The sequence below is a fragment of the Poecilia latipinna genome, unplaced genomic scaffold, assembly GCF_001443285.1.
Source record: "Poecilia latipinna isolate Pla-1442-1.1 unplaced genomic scaffold, P_latipinna-1.0 Scaffold802, whole genome shotgun sequence".
NCBI classification, from domain to species: Eukaryota; Metazoa; Chordata; class Actinopteri; order Cyprinodontiformes; family Poeciliidae; genus Poecilia; species Poecilia latipinna.
In genome coordinates, this window is record NW_015113418.1 from 31078 (window position 1) to 47267 (window position 16190).

At 40.0% G+C, this 16190-nt stretch overlaps 2 protein-coding genes across 2 annotated transcripts in view; both read left to right on the plus strand.

Annotated features, from left to right (window-relative positions):
• Positions 1-4640: 4640 nt before the first annotated feature.
• The window catches only part of hoxb3a (homeobox B3a), a 100192-nt gene continuing 88642 nt past the window's right edge, over positions 4641-16190 (plus strand). The window contains exon 1 of the mRNA XM_015047002.1: positions 4641-5386. The gene's annotated coding sequence lies outside the window, so the exon portion shown is untranslated. The remainder of the gene's footprint in view (positions 5387-16190) is intronic.
• On the plus strand, positions 12002-16149 carry LOC106956268 (homeobox protein Hox-B6a-like). The gene is made up of 2 exons (XM_015047009.1): positions 12002-14359; positions 15661-16149. The coding sequence occupies exons 1-2, from the start codon at positions 13819-13821 to the stop codon at positions 15939-15941; spliced, it is 822 nt and encodes a 273-aa protein (XP_014902495.1). The 5' UTR covers positions 12002-13818; the 3' UTR covers positions 15942-16149.

The window sequence follows — 16190 nt, forward strand, 5'->3', positions numbered from 1 at the left end:
GGATGTTCGTGAGTGGAATCGGTTCGTGTGGTGTGTATATGTCCTGCCTTATGGCTGGAGACACGAACAGATCGAACCTGTTGTACTTTTATCAGCTCTGTGGTCACAAAGGTTTGGAGAATTGGCCAACAATTCATAAATCTTGCCGTCTAAACCAGACTTAAGACTCACAGCTCTACTCATCTCCTCTCGCCCAAACGCTCTCTGACTCTGGTCGCTATGGTAACGTTTACATATCCCTTCAAAATAAGATACAGATGCGACACAAAAACGAACATTTTACTTTCGTGAAAATTTTAGCTCACGATAATGACTAACGGAGCCCTGAGCTTGTTTCTCTGCAACGAGACGGTAACATCAGGGAGTGATGAGAGACAATGACACCCGAAGTGTTGCTTATATCCACAGCCTGCTTTTCTCTACGTGGCGAAGCAGTTTGAAGGCTTCATTGCCTCATTAGAGAGCCGATCGCCGCATGTTACGCAGAGCGGGCTTGGAATGTGGGAATCACCTACCGGTCCGGCCGGGATAAATCCATTCTCTTGTCTCTTCTCTGGGCCTTTTCCCCTTTGCAAAGAAGCTTTCCAAAGACATCTGATCCGTCCTTACTCATTTTGCTGCTTGTGGGCTCAGTGTTGGCGCGAGAATCCGGGTAACTCAGAGAATCCGGTTAAAGGATTTTCAAAATAAAAGATCCTCCAGACTCAAATAATACATAAAACGGAAATATTAAATTATTTCTTGCGGGCCCGGTACTAATTAGTTCACGGACCGGTACCGGTCCGCGGCCCGGGGGTTGGGGACCACTGCTCTAGATGATAGAGGGACACATAAAAACTTGTGACCCTGTAACACTGGATTTGGCCCCTGGGCCTTGAGTTTGAAACATGCGTGTCACAATAATAAGACTGGTGAAAGAGGTCCATAAAGGTCTGATTCCTGAGTTATAAAGCCATAAGGAGGACCGCTGATACTGCTTTGCATTCAAACCAAACTTCCAGAACTTTAACCTGTTGGATTTTATTAGATGTAGTAATCGGTAAAAAGAATTAGCGATGCCCTGCATCAGCCTCATCGAAAGCATGTTTTCATAGTTAGATTAAACTTTATTTAATCTGACTTTCGCTGTTACACTTTATTAAAATAAAAATAACAATTACCATAGGTAATTAATTGAAATAAAAAAAATAATAATTTAGCAACATACAATGTTTGTGAATTTGGTACAGGCAGAATCCATTCACGCTCCGAAATGCCATAGTTGTGGTTCAGGTTGTTTTATTATGACTCATCAGCATAAAAAGAATAAAAATAAAAGTTTTGGTAACACTTTATTTGAAAGGGGGTGAATAAGACTGTCATGAAGTGTCATAATTTACCGAATGACGCTTTATGACAACAGTCATAAATATTCATGAAGGCTTATTCATGTTCATGACGTGTTATGTCATGTTTATGACAGTGTCATGACAGTCTTATTCACCCCCTTCAAATAAAGTGTTACCAAAGTTGTTTTTTTTTTTTTTTTTTTTTTTTTTTTTTTTTTGTAGCTCAAACAAAGACAAAACAACTGCCTGCTGACGAATCACAGCTCACTGGGAGCCCAGGAGCTGTAAGGGCATAAAGCTAAGTAAACAAAAGTAGACGGGTTTTTTTAGATCCTGTTGTAAAGTCCTTTTGATGCAACCACCAAAAATGGAATGACAGTTCTACGGGCATGTACAGTATGCGGAGCTTTTGTTTTTTTCTTTCTTTCTTTTTATAATACGGCTGTTTTAATGCATTAATCTGCTGACATGCTTGTCAGCGCTTTTCACTCCCACTTGAGGAAATGTTATGTGTGTTTTCATTTAGAATTTCATTGTGTGTGTGTGTGATACAACGATTTTATTAAAACGCTGTGTGAAAGTAAATAACGTCTAGCGAAAACCATGCAGATCATCTTTAGTATTCAATAGGAATTGAGTACTAAAGAATACCTGCTGACATGGCAGGTCTTCGTTTTGAATCGAAGTAACATCTACTTTCTCTAATTAAAACAAATAAACTGATATAATAACTACCTCTGTGATGAAAAGAATACGACTCTGTGTTGGAGATACACCTAGTGAACCGCCTTCTCTCTTAACAAGAGAAGGCGACCACAGAAGAATCTGTTATAATATATGACTACTACTACTACTACTACTACTACTACTACTACTAATAATAATAATAATAATAATAATAATAATAATAATAATGATGATGATGATGATGATGATGATGATGATGATGATGATGATGATGATGATGATAATAATAATAATAATAATTAAAATTAAAATAATTTTAGAATTGAAAACAAAGAAACGCTTAAAAGAGGAGTAAATTTACGCCATCTAAAGATTCATCATTAAATAGAATATTCTAAAAACGGATATTTTAAAATTAGTTAATAACTATAATAAAACTGCTTATAAGATATTGTGACAAAAGTAAAGATGTCCATATTAAACAGTGAAGGACGTTAAATATGTTTTATTTCAAAGCAAAATAAAAGGAGCCTTAAAGACGGAAATATGTAATGTCAAACACAAAATCGATTAAAATTTAATCTGAACACAAACATGAGCAATGAATAAACACAAAAGTATTTCTGTCAATGTTTAATTTGACATTTCGCTCTAGTTCTAGTCTCTATATTCGTCAAACTCAACACTGAATATAAATGCAGACCAACTTTTACCTGACTTGTTGGGGAACATGTTGTATGATGACAGACAGATGACGGGAGGTCTGAGCCTGCAGTATGAAACCACATTCGGTGTCGAGGTGTGAACTGGACCAGTGGATATTATGGTAGGCCCTATCACCAGTCAGAGGGACGGAAACGACAATAAAAGTCACAAAGAGATCAATAGACTGTTTTACCCCGTTTCTGTGATTCAACTTCTCTTTGGTTAAATTTTAACTTGTTTTTTCCAAGACGGAAGTGTTGGATCCGGGTTCCCGGAAACAAGTCCTGGACTGCAAAGGGTCAAATGTAGGTCAGTGGAGAAATAAAACTGATTACGTATCTGTAACCTTGGAGATCATTTAGGAAAGCTTTCGAGATAGATAGATAGATAGATAGATAGATAGATAGATAGATAGATAGATAGATAGATAGATAGAAATGTCCAATGTAAAACATTTGGATGTGTAACTTTTTTCCTCCCTCTTTTTTGATTTATTTGCTTTATTAATATTTTGTTGAGTGCTAAGGATCCAGATCTCCAACTGGATTTATTTATGCAACACACAACTTAGGCTTTTTAGGTCGGGGTTGTTGGAATGATTTCAATGAGTACAATGAAATCTCCAAATAAACAAATAATTTGCGCATTCCTCATTGCGCACTGTGGATCAGACAGAGTGTCTAACGAACTGACAGCCGAATCTCCGTTGTGAAAAACAGTTTGTTCGTTTCACATCGCAGCGAAGTGAGTCTTCAGCGGCTGTTTAATTTTTACAGAATGTTATCTAGGAGATCAGACTGAAGAAGAGCTACTTTTTTATGTAAATAATAAATAAGGATGAAGCAGAGTAGTAATGAAATTTTAATCTGGCAGGGTTGGACCGGACTGTTTTGGAATTAAGTTGTCTGAATCGGATTTATTTTAATTGAATGCTAAGGATCCATTCCTTAGCATTTAATAGTTGGAATTTAATTTTATCTATATTTATCGTTTCAGGGCTGCACAGTTGCGGAGTTGGCATCACTGTTGAGTTAAAGCAATAAAGTTCTGGGTTCGATCTTTAGGCCCTGGAGACTGCATATGTTTTGAATTTGTGCAACATAACTAAATAATAACAATAGTGGGTTCTGAGCTTTAATTAAGAAAAAACAATCTCTCAACAATTGGCCATCTTTTCACACCCCAAATGCGGAGGGTTATGGGTTAGTTTGGAAAATCAAATCATGTATTTTTGTAAATGCAGCATAGCGTGGCGTCACCCAGCTGCAGGTGTGCAGGCCGTTAAAACGTCGACGTTTACCGCATTGCAAATGTGCTCTTTCGGCCAACAGCGTTTTCTTTCAGTCTGTTGTCAAATGACTGAAAGAATCTTCTTCATAAACGAATTCCATGACCCTTATTATCAATAATTTGCATTTAGCTTGTTGCTCAAAGAATTACAGATGTAAACAAAGAGTCCCGCAGTTCATCACCACAGAGGTTACCGCACAAATTTGTTCGGGTGCAAAAGTAAGGATGGTTATGCAAACAATTCAAAATGTTTTCCTTGCATTTTAAAAGGAGGTGCTATGTGCACGTTATCAACAAAGAAAGGTCAAACAATCTGCCACCAAAAATGATCGATGTTTACTGCAGTGTTTACATTCTGCAGCGGGCCGTAGACATAGAATGTGTTGAGATATAACGTGCATGCCTCTTTCAGTTTATTCTAACTGAATTTTGAACCTTTTGACTATGTTTGGTACAAACTGAAAAAGACAAATATAGCTGGCCTCATTATGTAGGAACACGTCTGGAGCTATTAAAAGAAAATCCGAAGAGCAAAACAGAAACGCGAGTTCCTTTCCTTTGTCTGCTGTCTTCGCAGAGGCAGAAGAAAATGGCCGCTGAGAGAATGAGTGAGAGACGAAAAGCAGCTCCCCTCCAGCAGCACTCCATGAAGAAATGCAATAAATTCCTTGTTGTTTTATGAAAATTTACAACTTTGTGATACAAGTTTATGAGTGGCCGTGCATGGGGATTGGACGGCGAGCTGGTCATGTGGACGCGCTTAACGTGAACATGAACTTTTTATGATTTCCCAAGTGGCTATAATGCTGCAGCGCTGCTCTCCGGCCCGAACAGCCGCCCTCTCCTCCCCTACTTCGGCCGAACCTTGTAAGCTACCGAGCGAACCTCATCCAGCGGATAAATAAAACTAAGCGCTTATTTCGAACCGAACTGCTTATTAACAACAGTGATCGTGACTGCAGAGCAGAGAGGAGCAGAGACTGACAACAATCCGCCTTCCTCCTACTTCTCCACCCGCTCCTCTTCCTCCATGGCTCCGCTCTCCGGCGACTCTGGACTGACGGTCTGAAGAGAGGACAGCAGAGGCCATCCCTGGAGACACCATACCGGAGACTGAATCTGTTTTTGTATTATTATTATATATTTTTTTTTTGTTGCTTATTTGTTTGTTTGAATTTGACATTACGCTTGATGATTAGCAGTAGAATAGGGGCGATGATAGCAGATGACAGGAGTATTTTTATGTCTCGACGTCCCCCCGGTGACATCAGAGGATCTGCGAAACCACCTCTCCCTCGCCCTCACCTCCGCTTCCTCACAGACCGGGTAAGATGCTGCCTCCTGTCCTTCCAGCAAGCCGCCGCGGGGAGCTGCAGGTGAGTTCGAATTATCGGCGCAGATGGAATGCGCATTGTTCCCGCAGTTCTTAAAGAAACAACGTGAAAATAACAAGAAAACTGTGAGACTGGGTTTTGTGGAAACCTTCCTAATTCTGGGTGATGGGTTAAAGTTCGGATGAGCAGCAAGTGAATCGCTTCCGTGTTGGGTTAGGCTCTGGGGTTGTTTCCCCAGATGAAATGGCCTCTTCTAAATGATGGGATTAGCTGTGGAGAGGGCATACACTGATGGAAAAGCAACGACTTGGATTCCGGGCGTGTTCGTGAGAAACTAATGCTGGCTTTGATGTTAGAACAGGTGCTGCGGATTTGACACTTCAGAACTGTTAAATCAGACGACAGGAGATAGGTTAGACTGTTCATCTGCATCTGTGTGTGTCAGAATGTGGTCGGACCTGGTCGGGACTGTCTCTCTGCTTTAGCTAATATCTCTTCATCTGAAAATTGAGACTTTTTCACGTCCAGAGAACAGAGGTTCTTTCAGGCGTTTCACATCCTGTGTGTGTGTGTGCGTGTGTGTGCGTGCGTGTGTGTGTGTGTGTGTGTGTGTGTGTGTGGTCGTGAGGACCCTCTGCTCCTTATGGGATCCAGAAAAGGAATTGTTTTTGGTGTATAGTTTAGATTTAGGAATAGGTCATGAATTGAATGTAGGTTATGTGTAGGGTTAGGGCTGTACTGGTAACGGTTCAGTTTAGTTTCAAGGTAATGGTTAAGTTTTAAAAATTAATGATAAATGAATGGAATTCGATGCAAAGTCTTTGTGAAGATAGAAAGACATACTACACACACACACACACCTATATATACTGTGTGTATATATATATATATATATATATATATGTGTGTGTGTGTGTGTGTGTGTGTGTGTGTGGAGGTGTGCTGTGCGTGTGTGTGTACAGGAATGCTGCTCTGTCCGTTCTAGCACTTTTATGACTTTGTTTCCCCACTCATTTCCTCCTGTGGGTGGGTGGCCTGTGTGTTTTCTGTAGCTTCTGTGGTCAAAATACCACCCATCATCCCGTGTCACCTTCCCACCCTCATTCACGATAGGTGGTGTCTCTTTGCTCTGTCTCTCTGCTTTCCGCTGTGCTGCCATCTCAGATCCCAACATCTTCCCTGAGCGGAGTCCGTAAATCTCCAAAGAAACCAATATTCACATGTTAAACCAGACAAAACAACACGGTGTTTCGAAGTATATCAAACAAATAAAAGTAAAACAGAGCACATGCGCTTTCATTTTCTAAATACACGGTGAGCAAAATGATGAATTTTCTATTATTAACTCCAAACTTATTTTGTAACGTTTCACAAAGAGGAGGCGACATACAATCAGCCTCATTAAGGTAAGCGGAAAGTGTTTCATGTTTTGTTTTCGGAGAAATCATTTATCTTCTTTCTTGAAAAGCATGTAGAAAACAGTTTCCTCTGTCCTACAAATATGATGAATAAAAAATGAGGCAGTTTTAACATGATTACCTTACAGGTACGATGGCAGACTACAGCTTTCTTTCTCTTCCCTCTTTTCTTCCTTTTCTTTTTTTCTTTTTTTCTTTCTCTCTTTCAATATTGGTTTGTGCGTGTGGTGGGGGAAATGTTCGTTTTGCAATTTAGTCTTGCTATTTCTAAATATAACACTGCATAATTTGTTTTACCTCAAAAACAACGATAGACAGACAGACAGACAGACAGACAGACAGACAGACAGACAGACAGACAGATAGATAGATAGATAGATAGATAGATCTCTCACTGCCTTTTGTACGTGAAGCTGTTCGAACAAAAGTCTCTGGTGCCATCTAGCGTCTCATTGAAAATATCATACATGGCCACATCTAGACTGTTCATAATGAGAGGTGAAATGTCAGCCTTGCGAGAATATAATAGTTTGTGATTTCCATCTTTTTTTTTTTCTTCTTTTTTTTTTACTGTTGATTGTTGTGTTTGAAACGACAACAAAACAGACTTACTGGACAGACAGACTGACTCTAATTTGTTCCTTCACTTTTTGCAGTTGTGGTGGAAATAAATATGCTCCCAAGTACCCAGTCTTACTATGAAGCATGTGTTGATTGCTTAGGTCATTCAGTCGAAATGAGAAATATACTGAGACTTTGGACAGAGCAGCAGCGTGTTAATCGATTCTACATCTTTGAATCCAGCGTAAGTTCTCAGAATCTGCTCTTTCCGTCGACACTGACAAAGAACAGTCCCACGTACTGTTTAATTAATGAACACGAAAAAGAACAATGTCCTATAAAACGTTCAAAGATGCGCGCTTGCGAGGACACAAACAGAGGAGCGCTTATATCCACTTATATCCTTGTGGGGCCTATTTCTGTCTACAGTGTGGAAACCACTGCTCATATTTTCTTGGTCCCCACTTTTGGTCAGGGTTAGGTATCTGATGATTTGGGTAAGGGCTAGGATGTAGGAAATGAATGGAAATTAATATAAAGTCCCCAAGGCACGAAACTGTGTGCGTGCGTGCGTGCGTGCGTGTGTGTGTGTGTGTGTGGGTGTGCGTGGGTGTCTGTGTGTGCGTGCATGTGTGTGCATAACGAATCATTTATGGAGAACCCACATCGATTTTTAAATCACAAGCGCAGCGGCTGATGAATCCTCATTTTATGTAGAATTCCAAATTTGGGGGTTATTTAAATAAATGTTTGTTTATCTTCATGAAGGGATCCTGCGCCAATGTCCACAATTATTATTATTATTATTATTATTATTATTATTATTATTATTATTATTATTATTATTATTATTATTATTATTATTATTATTATATGTTTTTAAATTTTTTTTCTTTTTTGAAAAAAATAATACAAGCCTGCAGAGCAGCATTCATTCCAAGTTAACATTTAACCTTCGGTACGCTTGAGAAGCTGGAGGGCTGCTCCAGTTGCTGATCGTCCGGTGAAGTGATCCGGCGCAGGAGTTCAGGGTGATGCAGATGAGGCGCTCAGCCGCTTTTCGCTGCCTGGAAACAATTTATAAATTAAGACAAAACAACGCGCAAGTAAGCCCGTTTCTGTGAGTTTGTCATTAACTCACGTAGGCGAGGTCAGTTAGAGGGGCCTCTAACACACACACACACACACACACACACACACACACACACACACACCTCTTCATTGAAGTGTATTGATCCTTCTTTCAGCACTATGGAATCTTGTTTTGTGTTGGCCACGATAAAAAATTTATTCTCACACAGGTCGGTTTCTGTTAGTGTTTCTCCCTTTAATCATAAAATTTAAGGAAACGAGTACATTTCTTTTAAAAATGCATAAATAGACACATAATTCGACGAATAATATGAGATATTGTGGAAGATATATAGTGGAAAACATCTCTGCAGGGAGAAAAGTGCTGCAGCTGATATGAAGCAATCTGTTCAGTGTATGCATGCATTCCTTTGAACTGAACATTTATCCATCTGCTGCTTCCAGCGGCTCTGTTTTCACTTCGCCGCCATCTCTCGACTTTACAAGGAGTCATAAAGAGCAATAAAGCCATAAAATCTCCGATGTCTTGCGCACACACACTAAACACACCCACGCACACACACGCGGGAGAAAAGAAGAGCCATAAAGCCATAAAATAGAGGTCCGAGTCTTTTAGCTTTAATTGTCACTGTTCTCTGAAGTTTCTCACATTCCTGGGCTTCCTTCAGCGGTCCTCAGATGTTTACACTGAAGTTAACACAGACACATACGTCTGATTTACTGCGCAGAAATACAACCAGCTTAACAAGTATATCCGTTGAAAAAGCTGAAACGTTTGGGCTTATTATCATCCTTGGAAGTTTTGGGAGTCCAGAGCAGACTGTCTCTAAATGTAGATCCACAAAGAGCAGCAGCTTCACGCTAGAGGCTAAATATTGGCGGTTTCCCACACTGACCGCCTCCAAAGTTTTCACATGTGCGTAGCCTCCTTGAATACTTTGATACATTTCAGAAAGTACAAGCATGACAGAGTTAAATATTATGTGGAAATTCCACGCATGTACAACAAACATACAGTACATTGACAAGACTGTAAACATTGAAGCGTTTTTATTCTCTTAATATTGCACACGTTCCAGTCTAAACCAAGGAAAAAGGCCTGTTACAAAAACATGTTATGGCTGAACGTTTCTCAGGATCTTACATAAGAAGATGTAAGTAAATCGTAAGCCAAGGAAAATGCAGTTTGAGCCCCATCCACAACAATAACAATAACAATAACAATAACAACAACAACAACAAGAACAACAACAACAACAACAACAACAACAACAACAACAACAATAATAATAATAATAATAATAATAATAATAATAATAATAATAATAATAATAATAATAATAATAATAATAAAAATAGATACAGCTTGTTAAGGTAAGATATTATCAGTGACAAAGCAAAAATATGAAAACCATAATATTTACTCTGCTTCACTTATATATAATTTATTGTAAAGAAGAAGCTGCTGTGCTGGGTTAAACGGCTCTGCGTCGATCTGAAGGAAAAGACTGCCTGTCTGAAATGAACACGGCAGCACGATGAAAGTATTTCTGAAGAGTGGTACTGTATGTTCCCCGTCCGCTGGAGATACTGAAAACACGTGGTGTGTTGGTGCCAAAAGCTCCAAACTGCTTGCAGAAAGATCCATTTCTCTGCCGTTTGATGCTTTTTGCCCCCTGTCCAACACACCTGCGACGACACACAACAGTCTGCACTGAAACACCACGTGTCTCTTCAGCAGTAACTACAGTCCATGAAATAAGAAAGCCGCACTGATTGCAATGCTTTTAAATGAAAGAATCTTGTTTTGAAAACCGGTTTAATGAGGTTATTGTTTAACCTGATTCTGTCTGAACATCAGCAGCTTTAAAGTCAGCAGCAACAACAAACCAAACATCATTCATCGATTGAGGACATCTTTCGTGCTTTTTATATGATCTGTGATCTGTATAACTGGGTCAAAAACTTACTTAACAATTTATAAAATTAGTTTGCAAACTAATTTTATACATTGTTATGTTTGAACTAAACCTCATGCAAGGTAAGTTTATTTGCATAACACATACAGGTAAAAACAAACAAAAAAACATAAGCAACAAAAATTACATTTTCTCAAATGTCATAAAACAGTCAAAAATCCTCATATTAAAATATTGGAATGAAGACTAGAATTAATGAAAGTTCCAGTCATTATTAATAAAAGTCAATTATAGATACCTGGATTTTTAACGTTAATTTAAATTAACTCAATGTTCTACTATTTTCGCCGTGTTTTTGCAGTTTATTACAGATTAGTGACGCATAAAAACTGAATGATGCCTCTCCATGCCGACTTGCAATTATAGCCTTATGCGACAGACCTGTTAGGTTTTTTATTTGTTTTGTTTTGGAGAAACTTTGGTTAATTTTTGCATGTTGTGGCCTGTTTGTAACACGAGAAAAGCCACGCAAACAGCATTTGTAAAGTTGCTCGTGAAGTTGAAAAAGTTATGATTTAGACCCATTCGATTTTTGTTTTCGCTGTTTGCAAAAAAAGTGACAAGAAAATATAAAGAATAAGTCATTTCTAAATCAATTAAAATTAATCTATATATTAGTTTTCCAACAAAAGAGTCATCCATCATTTTTTCACTTTTTAATTGATGATTCATTTGTTGGAAACACTTTGAGATGTTGGCCTGTTTTTATTCTGTATGTCCGATGATTTATTTCTTCACACCACGTTAACTTTTTAAAATGAACTTCACTGCTTGTTTTCGTCATCACCGTAAATACTAAATTAGATGTCGGAACATAGGACTATGTGGAACCTGTTCCGAGTTTTAAAATGACCCACCCGACCGCTTGATATGCCAAAGTCACTAATGCAAAAGGATTACAAGGATACAATAACAGTGTTACCGTCCTATGTCTGTCCCCCGACTGCAGGCCATCCCTGTCCTTTTCCAAGAGTCGCTGCTTATCAATGATTAGACCCCAGTCAGCTCCAAAACAATTTGGCTGCTTCCCGTTCCCACAAAGCGGGGAGGAAACAGAGCGCCCTGCCGGTAGAGAGGGAGTTCATCTTCTTTGAAAGAGGCCAGGAGAGGGGAGGTGGAGGTCAAAAAGTAAAAAGTAAGTTAAAAATAAAGGTTGCAATTTTCAAATTCAGGTGGTCCAGCAAGAAACACGAAAATTAGGCTGAAGTTATTCAGCTTCCCAGCCATCTCTGAATGGCGTCTTTAATAAGAACTTGGCTTCTTGAGAATGCACTGGGTGGGAGAGTAAAGTAAAAGCAAAAAATAGAGTCTTTGTCTCGATTTATCAGTCGGACTGTCTGTAGTTTGGCCACGGGGACAAGCCGCAGCCTGTGGAGGAAACAAAGAGACACAGAGAAGAAGATTTATTTATGGTTGCGGTTATTTTACAACCTCACTGACACACATTCGGCTTGAAAGTTTCTTTCCATTTTTCCTTTTTTCTTTCTTTCTTTCTTTCTTTCTTTCTTTCTTTCTTTCTTTCTTTCTTTCTTTCTTTCTTTCAACAAAGAAGAAAATTATCGGTGTCTCCTTGAGTGGTGTGTGTGCTGTGTGTGTATGTCTGTGTGTGTGTGTGTGTGTGTGTGTGTGTGTGTGTGTGTGTGTGAGTGTGTGTGTGTGTGTGTGCGTGTGAGGTGACTCGGTGGTGTTAATGTGCATTGTATATGTACGAAACATAGTTTTTTAAATTTTATTTAAGTTTTAATTTCGCTATGCTGAGTTCAGACAAAACAAACATCTGAAGCACGATGAAGTCTAAAATATGGCAGTCTAATCTTTAACTGTGAAGGCACTTCCATGCACAACTCCTGAAAACATAAAAAACATTAATTCTCACTGTTAAAATAATTATTATTTTTCAGACCTCAAAGTCAACTATAGATAAATAGAATGCAAAATGTTCCTCTTATGTGCTTACATTCTCATTTATACGTTAACTAGAGGACTTCAATTCAGTAATTTGAACATTTCTCTTGTTAGATTCTAGTATATACCTTCGGGTAAATTGCTTGATTCCTTTGCCATTTAAAAGAGTGCTGGTGTAATCAGTGTCATTGAAACGAATAAAAAATTGATTTTTCTGTTTCTTTTCTTCTCCTCTTACCTTTCAGACTAATCAGTGTCACAGCTCAGGAACATAATCATTCACAGCACACATAGATCACATATAACCAATTCTAAAAACTGAAGCGGAAGTTTTTGAATCAATGTCGCCTTCAGACAGCAGAATATGGAATAGACAGCGAATTCTTCTGAATTATATTCAGAAGATTGCCATTCGATCGGCATTTGTTCTGATAAAGAAAGAAGAAAGCTTGTGGAAGAGGACACACACGTAGAGTAGCGGGGATGTAAATCAACCCAGCAAACAATCAAAGCCCACCAATTACAAACAGTCAAACGTCTAAATGACAGGAAGGGAGAAGAGCCTCCATTCTAAGCTAACTTAGATCCCTACAAACAACATGCAAACATACAGGATGATACACGAGTCGTGTGCGGTCCAGCATGTTGTATTCATACAACAAATTAATTCTGACGCGATGTGTTGGCTATTATCCACAAAGTGAAAAGGATATGTGCTCAGTTTCCTCTGGTGGTGAAGCTTCAGCCCAAACATGCACACACACGGTTGTACTGGCAGGCGCTGGCTGCGGTTTTTATGGGTCCAACATCAGATGAAGGACGACACACAAGAGGAGATACGATCAATTTAACGCGCGGACAATTCCGCTGTGATTGCACAATCTCACCGGGAGCTGCAGGAAGATTAGAAAGAGAAATGAAATGACAATTAGAAAGGGAGAACGGGAGTGGGAGATTGAAGTAGGGAAATAAGAAAAAAAAAAGGGGCGGGGGAGGGGGGGGCGAGTGGGTCGCGGGAGTTCCCAGGCCCCCTCCTCTTCCTCCTCCTCTTCTCTCCCAAACGAAAGGAAAAATGAGGTGAACTAATGCCATGCAGAGGAGCTTCTCATTGGTCAGTGTTTGGTCAGCTGGTCTCTGACTCCCCCTATGCTCCTCACCCAATTCCTGTGACATACACACACATAGTCTCTTTCTTGCTACCGAGCCCCCCAACACACTATACCAAAGCACTGGCACCCAGCCACCCCAGCTTCACCCTCCTCACCCCTCCTCCCAATCTGCGATAAACTCAGTGATAGCAGCAGCAGCAGCCCGTCGGACTCTGGGCTATAAAACACAACAAATCATAAAGTGCAGGCAGGGAAGGCAGAGGAAGGAGGACGGGAGGAAGAACCGTTAGTCTCGGTCTACTCCTCCTTCTTCTTCTTTACCGCGTTATCATTGTTGTTGTGTTTGTTTCGTGCCCTCCTGTGCTTCCCTCTTCTCTTCTTTTCCTCCTTCTCCTTTCCCACTTTTACCAATGAGTTCATATTTTGTAAACTCCTCTTTTCCGGTGATACCGGGAACGGGTGGAGGCGGCCAGACGACGTCGGCAGAACCATTCCTTGGTCAGATCTCACTTTACTCATCGGGATACGCAGACCATCCGCTCAGACACTACCCAGGGGCAGCGACTGTGACTGCGGCCGCGGCCGTGGCTTACAGCGCTCACCAGGATAAATCTTATCCAGCCTCTACCTACTACCAGCAGGCTGCGAACGGAGCGTACAGTGGGCACCGAGTGACGGGGGTGGCAGTTGGGGGCTCGACTGGACCTGGTGCATGCGACTACGCCACAGCAGCAGCGGCGGCTGCCGCGGCGGCCACGAACTTCTACCGAGACAAGGATCATCCCTGTAGTCTGGATGAACACCAACTTGCTCTGAACCAAGACGGCATGCATCGCAAAATGGAGTGCGCTGGGCTCGGAGCAAAGGGGTTATTTGGAGAATCCATGGATGACAAACAAACAGCACCAACTCCAATTTATCCGTGGATGCAGCGGATGAACGCATGCAATGGTGAGTGTTCTCTTCTTCTCTGTTAAACTGACGTTTTGTTTCCTCTGTCAGCCAGCCTTATTCCGTCCTCTTCCTCCTCCTCTTACTGGAGCTGCTTTATAAAGCTCGTTTGTAGGCTTACCAGTCAGTCAAGGCATTGATGTTTTATTGTCCATCATAAAACTGGTTTGTTTGGCTCAACGTCGCAGTTACTTTGTGACCTATTGACTGACGCAGCTACCGGGCAGGGACAGCTAACTTAAAGCTGTTAAAGCTCAGTCTGGCAGGCATTGTTTTCAATGAGGGACAGGAGGAGCACCAAATATTGTCATTTGCTCAACCTATTTGCTTCTTCCTGAATGGTACTATTTAGAGTATTTTAATGTGTAAATTGCAAAACATTTCTTTTTTGTCAAAAAATAATTCTTTAAGAGAACAGTTTTTCTTCCGGTTGTTTAAAACAATTCCTGTTTTTGATGAAAAAAAAAAAATCCTGAAATTCAATGATGCAGCCCCCAACCACACACTACCAAAGCACTACTAAATATAATGAATCCCTGCATCGTGTACTGATTATTCAAAACAGGTGCGACGATCGTTTCACTGCATGGGAAAATGCAGGACTGGTAGTGACAGCTAGGTCAGGGTGTTTTTTTTTATATCAGTCTTGCTCTTCAGTGTTGCAGGAAGTACATCAAAGCTAATGTGCTAATGCTGTCCTGCAATTTACAGATTTATATTAGTAAGAAGGAAAATGGAATATTGAGTGTCGATTAAAGAAAAGTCAGTGGGTCCTAGCTGCTGTTGTGCTCGGTCCTTCAAGAGATCCTTAACTGGACAGGACGTGGAAAAAACATCAACTATATGAAAAACTGTAAGAAGAGAAAATCTAGAGGTAATTAGTAGTCTAATGTAAAGTTAGATCTAAAACGAAATCCACAAAAAAGAAACAGGCTATCTGTGATTTAAATTTTATTTTACATGTTTCTGTTACAACGGTGTGATTTTCCACATGTTCTCCCTCTGATATATTCAAAATCAAAATGTTGATCCCTCTTTAGATAAGTAATCTGAAGATTTAGAGTATTGTGGCTTGAACATTTTTCAGTGTTATTCTAAATAAAAATAACTACATCTTCTGTTCTTAGTATCATTAACAGAAGAAACATTGAACTGATTCTTAAATGATTAATAGAGAAAGGTTTATATTTAACCGAAATCAAGTACCCTTGTCAGCGAAATGCGCCATGTGTATAATTTTTGGTTTAAATACTTAAAGGAATGTAACTCCTCTCGTGACTTTGTCTCTTTTTATCTGTTAGGTACCTTCGGCAGCCCCGGAAGACGTGGCCGGCAGACATACACTCGCTACCAAACCCTGGAACTGGAGAAGGAATTCCACTTCAACCGGTACCTCACTCGGAGACGGCGCATCGAAATTGCGCACGCGCTCTGCCTCACTGAGCGTCAGATTAAGATCTGGTTCCAGAATCGGAGAATGAAGTGGAAGAAGGAGAACAAGCTCATTAACTCATCTTCTTCCTCCTCTTCCTCCTCTTTCACTCTAAATGGTACAGATGAAGAAGAGAAACGGACGGAGTGAAAGAAAAGAAAATGACGTGAGACATTAAAAGCAAGAGAAGGATGGAAGAAAATTCGTGCTCCAATGTGTTTGTTAGATGTGGACATTTTGTGAGCCCACCGCTCCATTCGTTTCTGTCTGACAGCTCAACCGTGTGGATAACAAAAAGGACCAAGATGCTTTACTTTCTCCAAAAAGGACGAAGATGCTTTACTTTCTCTAAAATGAGTCACTAAACGTTCTTCTTCTTCTTCTTCTTCTTCTTCTTCT

Coding starts and splice junctions, on each gene's coding strand:
- LOC106956268 (XM_015047009.1), top strand. CDS start 13,819: ATGAGTTCATATTTTGTAAACTCCTCTTTTCCGGTGATACCGGGAACG. Junction 14,360..15,660: donor GCGGATGAACGCATGCAATG/GTGAGTGTTCTC, acceptor TTTATCTGTTAG/GTACCTTCGGCAGCCCCGGA.